Source organism: Ziziphus jujuba, chromosome 1 (assembly GCF_031755915.1).
Source record: "Ziziphus jujuba cultivar Dongzao chromosome 1, ASM3175591v1".
Taxonomy (NCBI): domain Eukaryota; kingdom Viridiplantae; phylum Streptophyta; class Magnoliopsida; order Rosales; family Rhamnaceae; genus Ziziphus; species Ziziphus jujuba.
The window spans coordinates 23,827,987-23,850,353 of record NC_083379.1 but is presented as its reverse complement, the minus strand read 5'-3'; the positions used below and the strand labels follow the sequence as shown (position 1 = coordinate 23,850,353).

The 22,367-nt window shown below is 30.0% G+C and overlaps 1 protein-coding gene and 1 long non-coding RNA gene across 3 annotated transcripts; one reads left to right on the top strand and one right to left on the bottom strand.

Annotated features, from left to right (window-relative positions):
* The first annotated feature begins 5,772 nt into the window (after nt 1–5,772).
* Nucleotides 5,773–6,811, top strand: LOC112489444 (uncharacterized). Its single transcript, XR_003053719.3, has 2 exons — nt 5,773–6,157; nt 6,626–6,811. It is a non-coding gene; the product is annotated as an uncharacterized LOC112489444 (long non-coding RNA).
* Nucleotides 6,812–15,161: 8,350 nt separating this feature from the next.
* Nucleotides 15,162–21,567, bottom strand: LOC107425227 (MACPF domain-containing protein NSL1). 2 transcript variants are annotated; one of them, XM_016035185.4, is made up of 7 exons: nt 21,046–21,567; nt 20,136–20,374; nt 19,165–19,369; nt 17,687–17,770; nt 17,410–17,593; nt 16,518–16,684; nt 15,162–15,957 (listed from the first exon to the last, which is right to left on the bottom strand). In XM_016035185.4, exons 1-7 carry the CDS (start codon nt 21,307–21,309, stop codon nt 15,265–15,267), a joined length of 1,836 nt encoding a protein of 611 aa, XP_015890671.3. In that variant the 5' UTR covers nt 21,310–21,567; the 3' UTR covers nt 15,162–15,264. The 2 variants fall into 2 exon arrangements, with proteins under 2 accessions (XP_015890671.3, XP_048318418.2); XM_048462461.2 differs by having other exon boundaries at nt 20,136–20,491; nt 21,046–21,185.
* Between the last annotated feature and the right edge of the window lie 800 nt (nt 21,568–22,367).

Sequence of the window (22,367 nt, the reverse complement as noted above, 5' to 3'; positions counted from 1 at the left end):
ATTGAGTTTGTCTTATAATTTTTTTTCTTAAATTACTCCACTAGGACTTAGTTGACAATTGATGCATACTACATCTAGGCACCATTTCATTATCATCACTTCGTATATTTTGTTGTTATCGTAGCTTCAAGTTTATCAACTTTCTGCTGCTAATGTATTGTTTCTTTTGTGCTTTCTTTTGAGACTATTATATATTTTGTTTTATTTAGTTTTGGAATCCTTTACTCCCCTGGTAGATTGACCTAATATGTATGTTTATTTTTTTTCTTTTTTCTTTTTTTTAAGTTGGAACCCTTGCTAGCTATGACTATGATTTCAAAATTTCTATCAAAAGTATTTACTATTCTCTATTATGCTATTAAATTATATTCAATTTATAGGGAGGTTCCACTAAATTCTCGATACCTGTTTAGTGAGGTTTCCCTAAGTGGAACCATCTTTAGTGCCCGAAACAACCCTTGGAGCAATCTTGTCATTTGCACGTTAGTTGTTAATTATATTTGACTTTAATTTCTCATTAATTTGCAATTCTTTTGAATTGAATTTCCTAGATAAAATTAGCTAGTGAATTTCTTTGGCACTTACCTAGAATACGCTTAGTAGTTAAAAATCAATCCTCATAAAAATGATACTCTACTCATTCAGTTTATTGGTTGTATAATCCATACGCTTGCGGTTTATATTGATTCAAGACAATTTTGTTTAGGTTTATGTGAAAGTTATTCCTAAATATATGTGGATTAAGTGTGATAAATTTATACCATGATAAATTCAAATTTTACATGCTTAATATCAAGACCAGATTAATTAGTGTTGAATTCATGAGTACTATTGCTTTCATAATCGTTTTTTTTCTTCTTAATTAATTCAATCATTTTCATTAGTTTTAAATTTCTTTAGTTCTTTTTTTTTTTTTTTTATTTGCTATACAACAAAAGTATTTTTTAATTTAATTAATATAACAATAAAAGCAAAACAAATTAATCTTTATTCCCTAAGGGTTTGACATCCATATTTAACTCACTCCTATATTGCTTCATTCGTATACTTTTAAATTGAGAAATATAGCCACAACACCTAGTGAGATTGACCATATACTTGCAAACCAAGCTTCATGGGCCAATTGCACAAGATCACAAACATGGACAGGTCCTCAATGGCTAAACTGAAGTTCAACTAGGGAAAATCTATCCATTTAGGATTATGGGTATTGATAGGCTATATGGCCTAACAAAATGGTCTAGATAGAAGTTTGGTTTGGACATCATCAACCACTAAGGGAGATTCCATCGAGCTAAATGAATCAATCCATCACAACTAGGGTTATGACATGTGGCTAAACCCTAACTAAGATTTGTGAATCTAATAAATACAATTCGATGCTCCCAAAGCAAGTACCTGTAAGACCCTTGGAAACTTTATCTCTTCCTTTCTTCAGAAAAAATGATCTCTTGGCTAACTTGAACATTGAAGCTTCTATGGCCAATACCATACCAATGCCAAGATCTAGACCTCATTGCTTTGTTTTGCAAGTCATTTCATCCTTTCAAAAGTTGTATGGAGCATTGGAATAGAAAATTCATACAATCCTTACTTTCTAATCAGGACTATGCAATTTGTGCGCAAGTAAAAGCATAATGATAAATAGCTCTATAAAGCTTTGTTTGGTTTGGTGAAAAAGTGGAAGGAAAGAAGATAGGTTGTAGATTAGCAAGGAGAAGAACAATGGAAAGTTAGAAAGATGACTTTCCATCTAAAATAATCCCTCTAAATATGGAGAAATTAATGGAAGGAAAAGCATGAGGATTATCTCTCACTTTGTTTTTCTATTTCCGTTTTCCTTTCATTTTTTTTTTTTTATCAATATTTTCATGTTATAGAAATTTTTCATCAGTTTTTGGAATGTTGTTTCTTTCCTTCGTTTTTCTCATTTCTTTTTTTTTTTTTTTTTTTTGGGTTATGTCTCTTTCTTTTTATGTTAGTAGTATATAGGTTTTTTTCCATTATATTTGTTTTTGCATTTTTTTTTTGGTTTATATTTATTTTTTTTTTCTATCAGATTATTGAAATACCATTGATCCTAAAAGCTTAAACTCTCACATGTAGGTCTCTTTTGGGCTTCTCTCGGGTTCCTAACATTTGTTATTTTTATTTTAGGTAGAGTTGTTGAGTTTTGAGCCAGGACCTCTAGGATTTTGGCTCTGATACCAAATTGAAATATCACTAATCCCAAAAGCTTAAGCTAGTGGAAGATGGGCCTTCATTTCATTGATATTTTTCTCTAACACAGATCAATATTATAGTTACTCTTTTTATTTTATACGCAACTACATAGAAATTTTTTAAATGTCTAAATTAAAATCAACAATTTTGATGATTCGTATTAATTATATATAAGGTTAATTAGATAATCTCTTTCAAAATAACTTTTTTGAAAAATCAGCTATTTTGACAAATCTCTTTCAAAATAACTTTTAAAATTGAAACCATTTTTTATTTAAAAGTCAACAGATAAATGATAAATTATATTTTTTAGTTGTTCATATATAAAAAATTAGTACAATTCGACCGATACCAAACATAAGACGATTTGTTTTTTATCATGTCTTATCTTATTCAATCTCATCCCAAATAATAGTCCAATCCTACCCTATGTACCAAATGGAACCTAAGAACCCATCTGGTATCTAGATTATTTATAAAATAAAAAATAAAAAGATTAAATTTAACCATGTGAGAGTAAGATAGGTTTATTTTAAAATAAAATATAATTATAACAAAATAAAATATAAATTAACAATTAGAAAATTAAAAAATAAAATAAAAAATAAAAAATAGAGTTAACTAAATAATAATATTATACTTACTAAAATATTTACTCAATATGTTAATCAAATGATCTACAAATGATATAACAATATTTAATTAGCTTATATTTTAATTTATTTTTCATTTAAAGATTTATTCATTTATATTTAGATTACATAGATATATCAACAAATAACATTTTAACACATATCATTTGCTAAATAAAGTTGATGAATATTGTTTTATATCTATACCATTATTGTTAATTAAGTAAGGATAACATAGATTTTAAAATAAATAAACAAATTTAACTATATCTCTGATGCGTATTTCTTACTACCAGAGGTGCGAAAAAGAACATTCTTGTGCCCAAAGCATATGCACTATTTTCTTAAGTGTGCGTCTCGTAAGTGTAATGCTCCAATTTTAAGTCTCGAGTCGAACCACAAGCCTAGCTTTAGGCATTCCATTTAAAACATTAGTTATTTGATATCCAATTTTTTTTTCCTTCCATTTTTATGTTTTATACTAAATAAAAAAGAAAAATAGTTTTCTACCTTTCACATCATACCAAATAAAAGAGATAAATATTAATTTTTCCATCCTCCTTCCTTTTCTATCACTTCTACTTTCCATCTCTCCTTCCAAATAAGGGTAGATAAAATTAATGCAGAAAGAATTTATACCCCACAATTAGTCTTTGAGATTTAGCAAAGTTGCTTCATATTATGTCTTCCTTCTAGTAAAGTCCCGAGAAAGCATCTAATTTTCACTGGTTATTAGGTGAAATAGTATCATGAAGAATATTAGCAGCAACCTCTATTAAAATCTATAATATATCATATATACAAGTAATTGAAGACAAAATAAAAATCATAGATGTAATTGAGAAAAAGTACAACAAAAGTTCTAAAAAAACTCTATTTATCACCAAAATTCATCCACCTTGATTTATAACCTAACTATTAAAAAAGCAAAAAAAAATAAAAAATTTATTTGATTTTGCTATATATTTTAAAATATAAATTAGGTCCATTTTATTTATATTAAAAGCAATTGATATTTGAGTTAGTAGAATTATAGAATCGAATTTGTATTTTTATTTTCATTTACAACAACAATTTAGTTGATGAAAATCTATTTGATGTCTTATTATATATTAGTGGGTGAAATTACTTAAAAAAATTTATTATTAATTTTAAAATTTGTTAGAAGTAACTTTTAAAAGGGAAAAAAGAATTTGGAAGGAGTGCCATTGCCCCTCCTTAAGCCTGTACTTTAAAAAACAAAACAAAACAAAAAAAACATCAAAAAACAAAAACAAACAAAAACAAAAAAACAGAAAAAAAAAACGAAAAAAAAAAAAAACAAAAAATCTCTCTACTCGAAAAAGGGATCCATTAGTCTAGTAAGTTTTCAACTACTGCTGTTGGTCGTATCTCAGCCACTCACGCATCGCCAATGATACTTTCTCTGTCCATAGATCATAAGTAATTTAAATCAGATTAGCATGAAAAACAACTATCCTTAAACTGGATTAGAAAATAATATTAATAAAAAAATAATTGCGTGGAAAATGGATCATTTTTTAGAATAAAGATTGGAATATATGACGTCAACTCTCCATTTTAAAATTGAGTGGTGCGGAAGATTAGGTCCAGCTGGAATGTTGCCGACGGAATCCACCATGAGCATGCTTAAGAAGTCCAATATTATATGTCATTATCAATCATCCTATATAATATAAGCAAGAGATTTTCAGCCAAAAAAAAAAAAAAATATATATATATATATATATATAAGCAAGAGATCAGGGGCAAAGATACAACTATCATATATGTTTTTATGATATTCGCTTAATTTATAATTTTTTTTAAAATTAATATTAAAAGTGAATCAGTATATTGTTGTAGCGTATCTAATAAAATTTTATTTTTATAATTTTTAAGACTATTTAAGTATTAAATATTTTAAAAATTATATTATATTAAAAATATTTAAAAAATCATTTAAATTGTGATGCAGTTTTTTTATTTTATAATGTAGATAAACTTACCTTTTACTAATTAATATTATAAAAATTAGTACAATTCAAGTAAAACGTAAACTAACTTGTGAGTAACTGGATTTTATAAAGAATGAATAATTATTAAAAAAAAATTAGAAATAGAATGAACCAAGTTTGATTAAAAAGATAAGGATGTAAAACTAATAAAAATAAATTATTAAACCAATTAAAAATTAAAAATTAAAAAAATCAATAATAATAAATTTATTTTTAGAAAAATTAAAATTTATTTTTATTTTTATTTTTTATTTATGTCTAATTTTTATTTTTATATAATTTGGTTGAAAACAATTATTATAAATTTTTGGTTTGAAATTGTTTTATTTAATTTTTGGCCTAATGAAAATATTTTTACTAGAGCAAAAAATTCAATTTTAGTTTTATTTTTATTTTTGTTTAATTTTAAGTCTAATTTTTATTTTTGTAATTTTGGTCTAATTCTTTTATGATTTAGGCACAAAAAATATTATTTATTTTTTCATATAGTAAAATTATTTTATTTAATTTTTGATCGAACAAAGTTTTTTTTGTTAGAGCAAAAATTTCAATTTTATTTTTATCTAATTTTAGGTTAAAAAACATTTAATTTTTTTTAAAATTTTAATTTAAATAAAATAGGAATGGATAAAATTTTTAAATAAAAAATTTATTTTCTCAAAAAAAGTTTTAACTGAAAAATGAATTATAAAATCAACTTGGTATCAGCATGTTGATATCAATTGATATCATAATCGTAAAATTAATATTAATCAATTGAATTAATTTACAATAAATTTAAAATTTTAAAATTAAATTTAAACAATTCAAAATTTAAAGTTGAATTCACCTAATTTTAAAATTTCATAATACTAATAAGAAATTAAACAAATACCTATTTAACAAACGCTTGGAAATGGATCATCTTTTACAATAAAATTGGAATATATGACGTCAGCTCTCCATTTTAAAGTTAAATGGTGTGGAAGAATAGGTCCAACTAGAATGTTACCGATGAAATCCACCATTACCATGCTCAAAAAGCCCAAAGTTATATGTCATTATCCGATCATCATATATGATATAAGGAAGGGATCAGGGGCACAGACAAAGAAAAAGCTGATATCTTGCTCTGCTTTCTTATCTATAATCTCTGTGTAGCTATTTGGGTGCGTTTTGTGTGTAGAAAAAGGTGATGATGCTGGAGCTATTTGTGCTGGGTTGCACAGGAGTTGTATTGTTCCTTCACGGAGCCCATTTCTTCTTCCACTTTTTATCTCAGCAGTTTGCCCTTAGATCTCTCAGGTAATCTCAGTAATCCGCAACTTTTTTATTCATTCGTTATATCTGGAATTTATATATATATGTATATATGTTTATCTTTCAAATAAATCCTTTTTCGTTCAATTTGACAGTTTTAAACTATTCCTTTTTCAGTTCTTTAATTTCTTTTTGGGATATGATCTACCTCTGTTATGGAAATATATACTTGCTGCTTAGGAACGAAACAAAAGATTATCCAAATTTTCTTATTATTATTGTTATTTTCTTCTTAAGAGAGCCTTTAAGGGTATTTTTCAATTTACTTTGGATAAAATCCTTCTTTTTTTCATGTTTTTTGCTGAATTGGATATTATAATCCCCTTGCGCTTTTGTTAGTTTTCTCGCTATAAAACTGCCATGCATACTCAAATATATGCATCCAACCAAAATTTATGGGGGGAAAAAAAAAATTATACTTCTAATTCTGCAATATATTCCTTGCGGTTTCAGTTTTCTGGGATTTGTCGGCTGGTAGAGCTGGAAAAATAGAAAAGAGGATGATAGATCGCTCAAGCAAAGTGAAAGGTAGCTTGCAGCTGCGGTGACCCCTTAAAAATATATTTTATAGGTTTATTATTGTTTATATCATAAAATTATAAGTTAATTACCAAAAATAATAAAATTATAAGTTGAACATCTTTTCTTTTGCAATAATTATAAGTTTGAATTAATTTCTCAAACGGCTTTAGCTGTAATTTTGAGCTACACTGTCTTGTAAATATTGGTCATAATTAATGCCAAATAAGTTTTTTTGCATTCTAATTCTTTTTTACTTCACCATTTTGTGGGATTTCATTCTAATTCTTTTTTACTTAAAAATAAAGGTAAATCATATCATTGGTTCGTAAACTATAGTGTCATTTATATCTCGGTCCTTAAATATTTTTTTTAACATTTTAATCTCTGAACTCGTTAAAATATTAAACCATTAGCTCTTCGATATTATTATGTCCATAATTTACTGTTAAATAACTATGCAAATTTTGTGGTAAGAATCAATTTGTAAGATAGGATATAATGTGGGGATCAATATATAACGTCTTCTATAATTTAAACATTAAATATGTAGTTATGTCAGGCATTAAAAAATTAATCCCCAAACTATATCTTGTGTTATGAATTATTCTCTAAAAGAATATGACTTTAGATGAAGTGACTATCTGTGCAATGTTTTAATGAATTCAATGACTAAAATGCTGGAAAAAAAAATTTCATGGAACAACTTGTAAATAGTGATATGCCTTGGAGATTAATCATGTAATTTACACTAAAAATAATTGGAAGAATGAAACCCACAAAATATTACAGCACTTTGTTGGTGTAGTTGGGGTCGATGAACCATATGACACAATTACCCTGAAATTAATTGTTTGGCATACCTTACAACAAAGGATGGATGAGTTTTATTTTTACTTTTATTTTATTTTTATTTTTATTTTTCGTTAGAAAAATAACATGTATACAAGAAGCTTGATAGATGAACAAAAACCAATATTCAAAAAATAATTTGGAAATGGATTACACTAATTTGAATCTGGAAAAACCAACAATATTATAGATGGAAGGAAGAACTTGAATCTAAGGCTGCTTGTGTGTCACACAATATCCTTAAAACAGATTCGCTCTGTCTCACCAATGCTTGTGAGCCTGAAGCTTCCATCTTCTATGATACAATGGATCGTTAGAAGCTGTAATATGTTACACCCTCAAAGCTTCTATTTGGTAAACTTTAATAATGACCTGAACTCCACCACATTAGAAACCTAACGCTCCTAAAAAAAAAAAAATTGGAGAATAAAGTACAGGAAAAGTCAACTTTATCAAAAATAGAGAATAAAGAAGTCAATTTATTGGCTCCATATAGGAATGTTTTCACCTTCAACCAATTAATTCTAAAATGTTCCAATTAATTTTAAAATGTCTAAAACATTTAACAGCTAATCCTCAAAACTGTTTAGAAATTCATGTCACTTGGCTGCTACAAACATTTAATCCCATAACTATTATTAAAACAAAACATTCTACAATAATTATCGAAATGTTCAGCCATTATGCCATAATTTGGGTATTAATTTCCATTCACCTAAATATCATTCTTCATAGATACCATTTAACATGGTAATTAAACTATATTTTTCCAACAGTCCCCCACTTGAATAAAATTAACAAATTGACACAAAAAGAAACTCGGGACACAAAGTTTGAACCTAGTGATGGTGTTCGACGGTCAAAATCTACATAAAATAGGTAAGTATTACCTTTTGAACCTTCTCTTGTGAGAACACATTTACTTTATTCACTAAATGATAAATGTGATATATCTCACACAAGATTTTTCTAAAATATTTCAGTATTCATTATTATGTTCATTTTGGCCACAAAAATGCTACTGGTTCTATGAGAGTTCCTAAAGAACTGAGTCCTATATAGTTCTCCTTTGAAGCTTCTCCACTTTTTTTTTCACATAGCTAATTTCTTATCTAAAAGTAACCCGCATTGGTTCGCTTAGATTTCCCAATGCATTTGAACCATTAAAATCATAACTTAGCCTTTCCTCCAACTGGTATCATTGTTTTATTATAGGAATAGATAAGAGATTAACACCAACAATGAATTAATTTAATCTTTACAATTAGGTTGTCCCTTTAAATATAAATCTGAGATCTTTAGTCAACTAAGTTAGGTACCATTATATAGACTTTTTATTTCACGGGCTTTAGTCTTATTCCTCTTGATGATTTTATCAACTAATTCTTCATTCAAATCCTTAGTTAGTAGTTCTGCAATGTTATCGTTTGATTTCACATAGTCAACAAAAATAACTTCAGTAGAGATTTATTATCTAATGGTACTATATCTATAATATATATGGGTAGACTTATTATTACCATATCCATTGTTCATCCAGTTTTAGACACTATGATAGTTCCTCCATGCCAGACAGTAATAACCGGTTTGATAATAGTGATTCTCATTATGCCCATTTTTAAAGTTTTGATTATAATGGTCGCTATGCCTTCACCATAAACTTGATTCTGGACAGTTGAGAAGACATAGGGCAAAAAGTCTACCCTTACTTCATTATCATTGTGTGCAACCTAAGGGGCCTGCATACCATAAAATGCAGCTTGAAGAACTTAAACAGCATTAGGTTCAGCATGAGGGGCAAATACCACCTGTTCATCTTGACTATCTCTGACATTCTACCTTTGATTTCAACATGCCCTTGGAATATGTCTAGTTTCTGACCAATGGGGAAATATAAGGCTAGACTTCAATGCGGCTTGAAAGATCGGTGGCTCAGTCTTTAACATTTTGTCATTGGATACGGTGAAAGAGATTGGCACTTATTGTTCATCCTAGCCATTATTTAACCTTACTCCATTTAGTACAACCTAGGTAGCTTGCAAGTGTTCTCTTATACAATCTAGAGACCTTTGAATAACTCAGCCATCACCCATTAAATCTTCAGCATTATTTGTTGTTAGGTCTCCTATAACTTTTCCATTCTCTATTGACTATTCTTGAAGTTCTAAGACATTTCATGGATAGTGTCTCCAACAAACATCTCCATTGTATCCGAAGTCTTCTTGACTCCATCTCTCTAACTAGCTTCATTCGACATGTTTCAGCTACTATCACTATTGTGGGTGCCAGAGATCTGAGTCTTCAATCGTGTTCCAAACACGTTCTCGATTGAAATTGTTATCTTATTAAGCATGCCCAAAAGATATGTTGGTAATATAGTCAACTATCTCTCGTCTCCTATTGAGCAAGCATGCAACCACAAATTAAAAACATTTTAAAGAAAAGAATGTAATTAATTATTGGAGAATTTAAATAATTGACAAAGTTCAAATGCCTTAATAATTAAAAGATTTTAAAAATAAAATTTCAACTAAGAACAATGATGAACAATTAATTAAACTAAATTAAAATTCTAAAGGGTATTAAACTAAGTCATTTATTTGTTTGGTTGATGCGTAAAGGTTGGGGTCTCTCTCCAATGCCAATGAAACTTCAATTTGTATAGGAGAGAATATATAGCAGATTCATGTGCTTCCCATTTGAGATTGCATATTTCATATCTTCAAAATTCTAATTTATAGTTGTCACAAATCAATCACTTCTCATCTCTAATTAATTGGGACTAATGCCAATTCTTTAATCTTCCAAAAATAATATTTCAATAGATTAAAAATATTAATTGGGAAAATTATTATTATGGTCCAAACACATCCTTAGATTTTAAAGTTTCTCATATCTTTTATGAAGGAAATGCGGTTGATGTTCTCTCAAAAGCTGCTTTAACTGCAACTATATTATATTGGTTGTCCTTCATAGGCTTCAGTGTTTTTCATATTTTTTGTGAAGGTGCCTTAACTACAACTATGTTATCTTGGTCATTCCAAGTTCCAAATTTCTGTCTTAAACATCACGTGAATGATCTTTTAGGGTTTAGACCTTAAATTTTGTTTTAATTTAAAGTTTAATGAATTTAAAATGAATTATAAACTTTGAAGTATTTGATGGATTGTTATATAATTTCAAAGACTCCATAACGAATTAATAAGAATCCAACGAAATTTTTGAGATTAAAGTTAGATTTTATATCGATAATTTTCTTCACAATTTTATTTTTAAAATCCTTTCAAATCTATTGAAATTCATCACTTTTTAGAATCAATAAATTTTTAAATACCTGTAGATTTTAAAAGAATTTTACAAAGTTTTAATTTAATACATTTGAATTTTAATGGATTTTAGTAAAATCCATTATAATCTGAATTGAATATCATTGAACTTATATGGACTTCTTTAAAATCTAAATCGAATACCTCTAAACTTCTAGAAATTTTTAAAATCCTTCAAATTCTAAATTGAATACACCCATGTCTTGTAATATTCTTCTGGCTTCTTTACTTGTAAGGCTGGTGGTGTTTTGTTTTGGATCCTATCAGCTATTTCTTTAATTTTTCCTCTTCTAATCTGTTTCTTTTTATTCATTAATAAAATTTATATTGTGGTTTGTTTTTGGGGTGTCAACATAGTTGGATTGTCTTAGCAATCTCGTCGCTACAAGTTACCCCTCACTGCAAGGAACAAAGGTATTGGCAATGGCTCTTTCAATCCTTTTGAAAATCTTTCGTCACCAACTGTAAGGGCAATATGATAAAAGACCATTTTAATTTACCTGCGAGGCGTGGCCAAATTTCTAGGAAAGCTTGGCAACGGATAGAGAGTTTGCTCTGAATTGAAGCTTTGAAGCTCTCTAGCTCTTCTCGCTCTAAAGCTCTTGCTAAATTTCTCGATCGCATATGAAGCTTTGAAGCTCATATGAGGCTTTTCTCTCTCATTTGGCTATAAATTGAAGAATTTGCAAATTGAAACCCTCATGTCCTTCTTGCTCAAAGCCCTAGTTGAAGCCCTCATTTACTTCTTTGTCTTTTCCATATTTGATGGTTGTTGATTTAGATTTGATAATTATTGAATTAGATTTGATGATTAATCATAGAAATAGGTTTGATGATTGTTCATAGAGTAGCTGAAGAAAAATTAGCTTGCAATCAACAAGAAGTATGGTTAGGTTCTTATAAAACCACTATATGTGCTACATGGAAATCAAAATTTTCATATTTCCAGCCATAATTCTTGTATTATTTTCTGCTTGCTTAGCATAAAAGATGATAACTCTAATATTATTTGTTATACATATCATGTGAGTTTCGGACGTCTTTTATAGCAGCACTAAGTTATGGAATTATGTCCTATAGTTAGAGAGCTATGTACGAAAGTTTGGAATATATGGAATATATGCAACTCTAAAAGTCCAACTAATCATCTATTAGGAAGAAATCCAAATAACAAATTTAGAAAATATCAACAACAATTGTGTTTATAAATTGTGTGAACTTACTGATTAGCCTTATGTTTTTTTTAGTTTTCAGTTTATTTTTTATTCCTTTATATGAAGCTCTGTATCTCAATTTCTCAATATACCATCATGTTTGCCTAGCCTAGCAATGAGATTTGATACATCTAATATCCATTCTGCTTTCTAATTTTAGTGTTGTGAATGTGTACTATTATATATGCTTATCTTTATAAATTATATATGCCTTATAACTTATCTTTAAAATTGTGCGAGTACGATTAGCCTTATTTTTTATTTTTTTCTTTAAGCTTTGTTTATTTTTTATTCCTTTATATGGAGCTTGTATCTCAAATTCTCAACATACTGTCATGTTAGTCTTGCGGATGCATCTAAAATTCATTCTACTTTCTAATTTCAGAGTCAAGGCTATGCACTGTGGGGTATATATGCAACACCAACATTACATGGGATTTTAAATTTATTCTAAGCGTATATTTTTTTGACAGATTATTAATATTTGAAAAATATTAGAAATTAAAATTAATATATATATGCATTAAGAATTATTTTAAAGCAAAATCACGATTTGCCACAACAAATTATACAGGTCTATATCACCTTTAGCAAGAGCAAAATATTGTGATTAAATTACTTTTAGCTACAATGAAAAAGCTGTGGCTAAAGCATTTAGTTGCAACAAAATACTGTGGCCAATATATACAGTGTGGCCCATTGCTTGACATTTGGCAACAACAACTTGTAATAGCTAAAAGCATTCTTAACGACAACAAATGTATAAGGTTGTGGCCAAATAGTACAGCAAGAACGCTTTGTTGTGGCTCATACCTAATTTTTTTGTAGTGCCTTTCTCATTTATCAAATTGAAATTCTACTTGTACTTTCAAAAATACTTTATTCTGTTCCATTATTTTAAAATATCAAAAATGTCCAAACTTTAATTTCACTCTCTTTTTTTTTTTTTTTTTTTTTTTTCAATCCAACCAGCCATAGCAGTGTTAACCCCATTTGCCACCTGTTTCAGACTTCCAATGACGAAATCATTACCTTTGTGTTTGTCGATCTTCTTGGCCATAGTACTCGGTTAGCCAAAAACTACTGAAAAATGATTAGGTGAGTTTGATCAAACTATGTTGTTGGATTCCTTTCACATCCACCAGTTTTTTCTATGTTTTTTGGTGTGAGAAAATGGCAAGGTGGGTTTAATTAAAAATATATATATTGAAAATGGTGAAAAAAGTGATGAAAATCAAACTCTGCTGCTGGAATCCTCTCATACCCACCAGCTTCAAACATGTTTTTTGATGAGAAAAATGATTTTAAATGACAAATCAAACTATGTTGCTTTAAGTTGGAAACATAGTTAAGGTTAGTAGTTGCAGTATTAAAAATAATAATAATAATAATAATTGGATATTTTTGACATTTTACAATGTATGAAACTGTATAGTGATAAAATAAAAGTGTAAAAAGAAATACTCTTTATCAAAATATCTAATTTTATGTTATTGCAATTAAAATTTTGATTTAACTTATCATTTTTCCTATGTACTTAATATATTGATTTTTTACTTAGATGTTGCTTAACTAAATATATTTTTGACAATAGTATTATACAAAATAAAAAGTCTAAAAATTGTTATTTATTTTTAAAATAACTTGTCAGAATAATTATGTGAAAATTTAGTGAAAATATTAGCATAAATTAAAATAATTACATATTTGTCTAATTATCAAGTTATTTACCAAATATACATATCTTATTATTCGATTGGTTAACATATTAATACAACTTAAATATAAATAAATCAATTTTTAAAAAGATAAATGTAATTAAATATAAATCAATTAAATAACGATATGCATATATTTTTAAATAACTTGGTAGACTAAATAGTAACTATGGTATTATTCATATCATTATAATTTTTAAAAATTTTCCTAAATAGTACTGTAATAAATTTGTATTATTCCTTTTATAGCTTTTTACTCTATTGTATTAAACTATTATTCAAATTTAAGAAAATACTTTTTGTTAAAAAATTATACAAAAACAAAATATAGATAATAAATAGCAAGGATATAGGGCTTACATAAAAATATTACAAATATTAAGCTTACTAAAATAAGCTTATAAATATAAAATATACAAAGCTTAAAGAAATAATAAAACAACCTATGAAAAAACATGCTATATTTACAATAGCTTGTATAATCTTGACAAACAAAATAATAATAATAAATAAACAAATGTACAAAATATTAATATAAAACCAGTAAAATTGAAATTGGATGTAGAATTAAATTTTGACATGAGGCCTGTGTTTTCACCTAGTGTCCTTAACACAGATTCACCACTCACCGATGCCAGTGAATCCAGATGCACCTGCCTCCCAATTTACAATGGATTAATAGAAGCTTCAAAATCTTATACGAACTTGAAATTGTCTTTCCTGTATCACATTGGTACATATAACCATTAAAGGTTATTTGACATATACATTGAAGAAAAGCACGAGAGCTTCTAGCAAAATTCCACACTCGAAACTAAGAATAGACGTTGTTTTATAAGCATCCACGCAGGGGTGACTACAATTGGCTCTTTACTTCCACCAGTTAATTTTATAATATCTCAATTAATTTCATAACTTCTAATTAATTTTGAAACATTCCTTTATCAAAATAATCTACCATTAATCCAATTTATCTGACATCATAAAAGCCAATACCATTATAAATTTCATTCACCATTTAGTGTGGTATTAAAATACCATATAATTCCAACATTTCTTATAAATATTTTATTTTATATTTTATTCATATATAAGAATAACAATCATATATCATAAAAGTATAGTTGCAAATTGTTTTCTTCTGTTTTCTGGCTTTCTTCCTTTTTTTTTTTTTTTCTTTTTTTTTGCAAGTTAACGCGAATCATCAGGCTAATTAGGGCAAGGTGCATTAAAAACCTGTTATTCTCAAGCTTTGACTTAAAAATAATGCTAAAAGCATGAAAAAAGTCAAGAAGTCGTCGCTAAAAAGGTCATTTGTAAATGTAAAGTGTTCTTTCCCAAATATAAACAATGGCGTATATATCAGGATGGCTTTTGGCCAAATGATTCCTTTCAAATAAAGTTTTGAGTAAACAATGTACAATTCAACATTTACCAGAGAACACTGGTCCTCTATATGAGTTTTACATCAACATCATAGAGTCCTCTGACATTATGGTCAATAATGAGTACTTCACTTTGATTGAAATCCTGCCACCCTCAACACACAGCTTCGCTCCGGTGACCATCCAATATCCAGGTGGATCCTCCGGACCTCGTACCATTTCCTTGGTATCTACAAAGTTCGCCAGTTTTGGTGCCTTTGTCGGCATAGGCGGTCCCTCAGGATAGATAGCTGAATTTAAATCCACTTTTGCTGGCTTCTGCGGTGGATTTAATCCAGAACTAAACCTTGTACTAATCAGCACCGAGAGGAACCCTGACTTTCGTGATGAGTTTGAAGGTCCTTCCCATTCTGATCTACGGATCCTTGCAGATGCCACCATGGAAAATCCAAGCCTAAGGAACAAAACCTTTTTCATTCCAATAGTTTTAACTTCAAACCAGGCCTTTGTCACAATAGAAGCAGATTCATCAATACAGGCACCATTGTACTGTACTGGAGCAGTGTACACGTGTGAAAATATGCTCCACTTGACAGGTTCCAAGTATGCCCGTTCTACAGGCTCGTTGATGGATTCATGACTATGATCATCCAAGAGTTGTAGGTTATTGGGAAGAGTTGAAAGATGTTGGAGATGGATTGCCAGATGGTCATTCTTCTTACCTTCCAGGTATAAACGAATTCCTGTTACTGGCCGATTTCCTGAGTCAACCTAAAAGTTTAGAATTAGAAACCGGAATGTAATCAGAAATTTATGGATAGGTGACACAATAATTTTAAAGTAAAAAGAAATATTGTAATAATTACTAGCACAGAGAGGCAGCCTCCAGTACATAATGGAATCAATATGATACTGAAGGATGGGAAGAAAGTAATACAGCAATATCAAAATGAGCTGTATTTGCCCCAATCCTACACGAGGATAAGAATACCGAAGTGGTCACAGAATATTATTCATATACACTTAGTTGACCGAAAATTTAATTTCTATTAGGCTCCACAACTAATGTCCAACATGCATTAAAAATAATGACCACAGTTGCACAAATGGACAACTTTAATGTGCTTTTGGAATTATGCATGCTTAAAGTAAGTTGTAGAATTTATGGACTCAGATACACAAATTTAGTAAATCATTCAGTTTCCTAAAATGACTATCATACGTAAAAAATAAATAATGTGTATTCTTTCAAAATCAAAAGGAATCTCTCACATTCTTAAAAGAAAATCTTAATCTAATAATGCTTATGCGCTGCATGAACAAAATTTTACCTTCATTGTGTTCACATAAAGCTTGGGACCCAAAAAAGTGAACTGTAATGAAGGGGAAGGTTGTTTTCTGCGCCTTAGAGTGAGTGGAAGATCACCATACACTGGAGCCCATTGTCGTGGCAACTGGAATTCCAAGAACTGATGGAGTTCTTCAATTGGTGGTTTATCTGAATATTTTTATCACATCAATGTCCCACATGGAATTTGTAAACTAGAACCAAATTGTGATTTTCTAGATGAAATCAACTGCAGAAGTTAAAGGAAATATACAACTCCTTCAACACCAACTGGATTTTTTGTGTGCTGGAGAGAATTAACTAAGCCTACCACCTACGAAACGTCTTTAGACAAACAAAAATAACTCTAATAAAATTGCTGAAACAACTACTATTGTTAAAATTGATATATATCATAGTTGGACATCCTTCCTATCAGTTTAAGCTTATAGAATTGTTGGTAACTTAACATGGTATCAGAGAGTTTTGGTTATTTGTCCATTCTTGTATTCAAATCTTTCCAACTATTTCTATTAATTGTTCTACACCCCAATTACAATCATTTGTTAATGGGTAGGCCTACATGCAAAGAGGAGTGTTGGAACTACTACTGCTATTAATATGCATAGCTGGCCAAATTTTATCACCTTAAGCTTATGAGACTGGTGGTAACTTAACAAATATTTTTTGAAAAATGGAAACAATTCTTAATTCTATCCAGCAAGAGTCGCCAGACTTGTACCAAGTGAAAATCATAAACTGGGAAACACATGTCTTCATCAAATGAAGGCTTGGAACACTTTGATTGCTCACATAAAAGACAGAAACACAAAGTCTTGCTTATTAACACCTGCAGATGGCCTTTGTGATCTTATAATAAGAAATTGCATACTCACATCTAAGGTAGAGATTCACTGCATGGCTTAAAAATCCATTGCCCTGGACGCCACCTAAGAGTGATGTTATAGGCACAAAGGACATGGATATGACATTAGGCGACTGTGATACAGTTGAAAGCCACTGGTTATGACTTTGACCAATATCAATGCCTCCTCTGCGGACACTAATACTCACTATATCCTACATAAAAATTCAGCAGAAACAAAAGTCTCAATCCATTCATTGAAAATGTTTCAGTTTGAGAAGCAACTGTAATAACGGATACAAACTTACATCATTCTTTGAGTGAGTAATGATGGGAGGTCTAGTTGAGGTAGCAAATGCTTTGCGGAGATCCAAGCCTAGAAAGTGCTCATCCTGAAATGATGAAATATATCCGTCAGAATAAAAGCAACCTGTTTCATCATTTTCTGAACTTCCTCTTTCATAAATAGTACACAGTTCTATATTGAAATGAAGTTCAACTTGGTCAACGTATCAATAACCGAAATATCTAACTCCCGCTCTTGTATATTAGTTCATCCCAAAAGTTTGTAAGATATGACCAACAATAATTATTATACAAATATTTTCATTTTTTTGATAAACAGTAATCTTAAAAAGGGCAGAATCTGCCCTAATTTTACAAAGAATATTTGCATGGTACAATATTTCATTTTCTCATATAATTTAAAAAGATGTGATTCCAGGAAGATCCACCTTCCATGAAAATTCGACAATGCAAAGTTTTGCAGATTTTCAAAGTCTGATTAACAAGGTTCCCCAATATGTGCAGTTGGAGAATTCCAAGTTAAGTAAAAAGGTAAGAAAGGAAAATTTCAGATAATATAGATTTATACAAACAGAATTTTCCACAATTCGAGATGAATATTGTTGCATGAAAGTTCCACACTAACAATAACAGAACGAAGTCATATCTTGAAGCATTACCAATGTAAAGTAGTAATCTCAAAATCAAAGTCTACCAGCATTGTCACCAAAGATATAAACAAAAATAACAAACATATTTATAGAAAAATGTTAGGTTCCCATGTTTCTTGGTTATCTTTGTCATGGCCACGAATACCCTGTCAAATAAGTTAAGAAAGAACTTATTGCAAATTGAAATAGCTAAACGTGGTAATTTAGGTTGGAGATTCCACAAATTTGCCTCTCTTTTCTCCATATGAATTTTTGACTCTTCATTATTGTTTTTACAGGGAATGGTAGAGGTGTGGCAGATCAAGGTGTTAATTCTGTGCAATAGAAGCAAAACACGACCACTTTTAAGTAAATCAGTTTCTTGTTTTAATAAAGTCCACTGCTATCAGTACAAATCAAGGCAAAATAAATAGTAGCATATAGAACATTAGAAAACAGATTAAGATCAAACATAGAACCTATGGCATGCTTTAAGTTGGTATCGGCAAGATATAGAATATTCTCAAAGAGTAAATTGTATGGGTATTGATTTTTGGAACCTTATCCTTTTTCATCATAAGTTGATAATTCCGCGGTCATGGATTTGGACATAAATTTAAGATAAAAGTAAAAACCGTCAACCATGATTAAAAGCTTGTTGAGAGAGAAGAATATTTTTATTTCTGTAGTCTTCACTTATGAATCAATTAAGTTTCACACATCCAGTCATTTACTAATCATATCCCATCTCATAAATCATCATTTTCATGCATTTTTATTGCCATGTTCAGGATAAGAATAAAAGCAATGTCAGCTCTAGATAATGATGAAGCTGAGTTTAGATTCTCTACCTTCCTTTTTCCTGATAATTCGGCAGGATTTGATGCAGAATTACCATTTACATCTTCAGAAAACCTCTCATCAGCTAATTGCTTTAACTGTTTCTGCACCTCAATGGGATGAAGATTTGAATTTTGTAGCTGCTTTATGTGAACCACATCTTTTCCTCCCATCTGTACCCCAACAACAATATGAGTACCGTATTTTTCAATGAACCTGGAAAAAAGTAAATAAACATTAAAAATAAAACAGTAACAACTAGTGCTAAAGCCTTATCATGCCAAAATCAGTTACACATCACAGTGATTTTCTTACATCACAAGTGGAGAAGATTTTCTAACAGAGTTAAGACATTTTTATTAAGACAAAATTATATCAACTTAAAATTTACACCACGATCCCAAGGCAGTGCATGCTCCATTCCAAACTCCAAACTTTTAACTTTATGAAGTAGTTATTTCACATTCTATATTTTCGAACCTTAAATAAATAATAATAATATTATAATAATAATAATAATAATAATAATAATAAAGGAAGAGAAAACAGATAAGCATGAGAAATGTAAAAATCCCATTAGGAAGGAAAAGAATCAATTTAAGTACCAGTTTCACTTCTCATTTACAACGCTTTAATGAAAAAGTTTAAAAATGCAGCCCCTAGAGTTTTCATAAAAAGGTATAGGAACACCTTTTAATTTTTTCCCTCAGTTTATCATGGCAGTTTTCATAAAAAATTATAGAAACAAATTTTCTTTTTTTCTTCCCCCCCCCCCCCCCCCCCCCCCCCCTTCAGTTTTTCGTGGTAGTTTTTATTAAAAGTTATAAAAACACCCTTTTTTTTCTTCTTCTTTTTTTTTTTTCTTTTTTTTTTTGGGTTTCCCCTTCAGTTTATCATGGCAGTTTGACGGGGAACAAACTCCTGCTGAAGCCATGATGAAAGACATTCAGACATTGAGCTTTTGAGTTTAAAAAATTCTTACTCAGCAAGGGCAAAAGGGTCCCATGAAGAAGGAACCTCTTGTTTCACATGCTTGGACAGTGTGATATGAGATCTTCCCAACTCAATGTTATACAGAGTTATGAACCAACCATCAAAAGAAAGACTTTTTACAGGAGTTGCATCCTTCTGCCAGCAGCCTTTGAAATCAAACATAGCATTGAACAGGCCACATGGAATTTTACCAGATAAGGATAGTTCCTTGTTGAATTGCTCTGACATCTGGAATACAACAAATATATAGAAGATTTAAGTAGCATACAAAATACATTACCATACAGGGGCTTGCCACACTATTCAGGGCCCTTTTTTTCTTAACCATCATTTTCAGCATTTCCACTGCATTAAAGAGAAATGTTGCATTGACATAGAAACAGATGAACACTTTGTCCTCAAATCTATAGTAGCAAGATTATATCGACAAAAAATAAAAAAATAAAAAAGCATTTCCATTCTACTAGACATATCGATGAAACCAAATGAGCATGTATTGGTTTTGGCAAAGGTCAAACACCGGAACAACGCCTAAGACCATGTTTGAAAATGTTTAGGCATGACAGATTCAAAAAACAAATAAAAATGTTCATTTTCTACGAAAACCAACTCAACTGAAATCTCTCAACAAACACCACATAAACAAACAAAGTATGCACTTCCATTTATTAAAACACTCTAAACACAAGCAATGCCAAAGAAAAAAAAAAGCAACACCTTTGACAATTCTTTATCAATAAACAATCCCCAAACGAATAAATATCACTAATTGCAAATATATCAAATTTCAAAACTACTAACTAAATTCAGCCGGTAATACCAATACAAAATCGACTACTACTTTATTCTCTCTCACATAAAAAGAAAATAAATAATAAAATAAAGGTACAAAAAGAAACCTGGTTAAAGGAAAAGACATCGGAGCGGAACCTCGTGCGCTCGCCTTTGTCGCACTTGATGGACGTGGAAACATCGGGAACAACAACCCCTCCAGGGACCACGAGGTCCCTCGTCTGGGTCTGATCAAATTCAATCAATCTTGAACCAGAAGGACCCGGCTTACACGACGGCAAACGAATATCGTTGCAGAGATCGTACCCAAACCCAATAATCGAAACCGCCTTATCTGCCGCGGACTGCGGATTGAATGCAGAGAAAGCCATGGACTCTGATGAATTCCGCAGCAGTTAAGAGGATTTCTGGGTTTTTCGCGGATTCTCTATGAAGTACACATGTCGTGCAAAATTTAAAAAAACAGAAAGAAAAGGACGAAGAAGACCCATTGAAATGGTCTTCGGTCTAAGCCTTCGAGTTTTCAAAAGTCCACAACGAGAGGGAGCGAAAGATAATTTTCTTTTTCTTTTTCATTCTTTTTTTTTTTTTTTAATTAATGAAATTCTGTAATCTGTAATACGGTGAGTGACTGGCATTTAGCAGTTGGAATTCAATGTTCCGACAAAATGTGAACGAAGACTAGAAGGCGGCTGGCAACAGACTTCTTTGTGCTCCATGTGTCAACGCGTTATTGAATAACGCTGTTTTTCAGTTTTTTACGACCAGGAACGGGAGAGTAATGCCAACGTTAGCATTCTGAATAAGTTAAATCTGCGCCGCTAAAGGAGACTTTTGAACTTTGAATCACCCATGGGCACGTGATGAGAATATGCGTTCTACACGAATGCACGTGACATTCACCCGTACAAAATGTGCAAGGCATGGCTTTGGCATACAAGGCTCATAAATTTTGGAGTTCTTTGCATTCTGAAAGGCCATAAATCTTTTGGTTTTAAAATTTGTGTTAATTTCTTTTAAATTAATCGATACATAAAATTTTACTGGAAAAGATTCATTTTCCGTTCATGTAAAATTAGCAAGTTTTCGGAAAATTCATTTTCCGAAAACATTTTCCGAATGTCGACGGAGTTAACATATTCAATAAATATGGACTCGCCTTCATCAAATCCCTTGCATTTTGTAACAACCGTACCATCAGTCATGATTTTGAAAGTCGGATCCATTGTGAGTAATAGTCACTTTGACCCTTTCTTTAAAAAAATTATAAAAATAAAAATAAAAAAAAAATTACCATGATGCAGTGCAGTGATATGTACGCTGACATATATAGCTGACACATATAGCTAATTATTGTAGCCAGCACACAAAAAAAAAAAAAAAAAAAAAAAACAAAAGCCTGTAGAAACAAAAAAACAAAAACAAATAA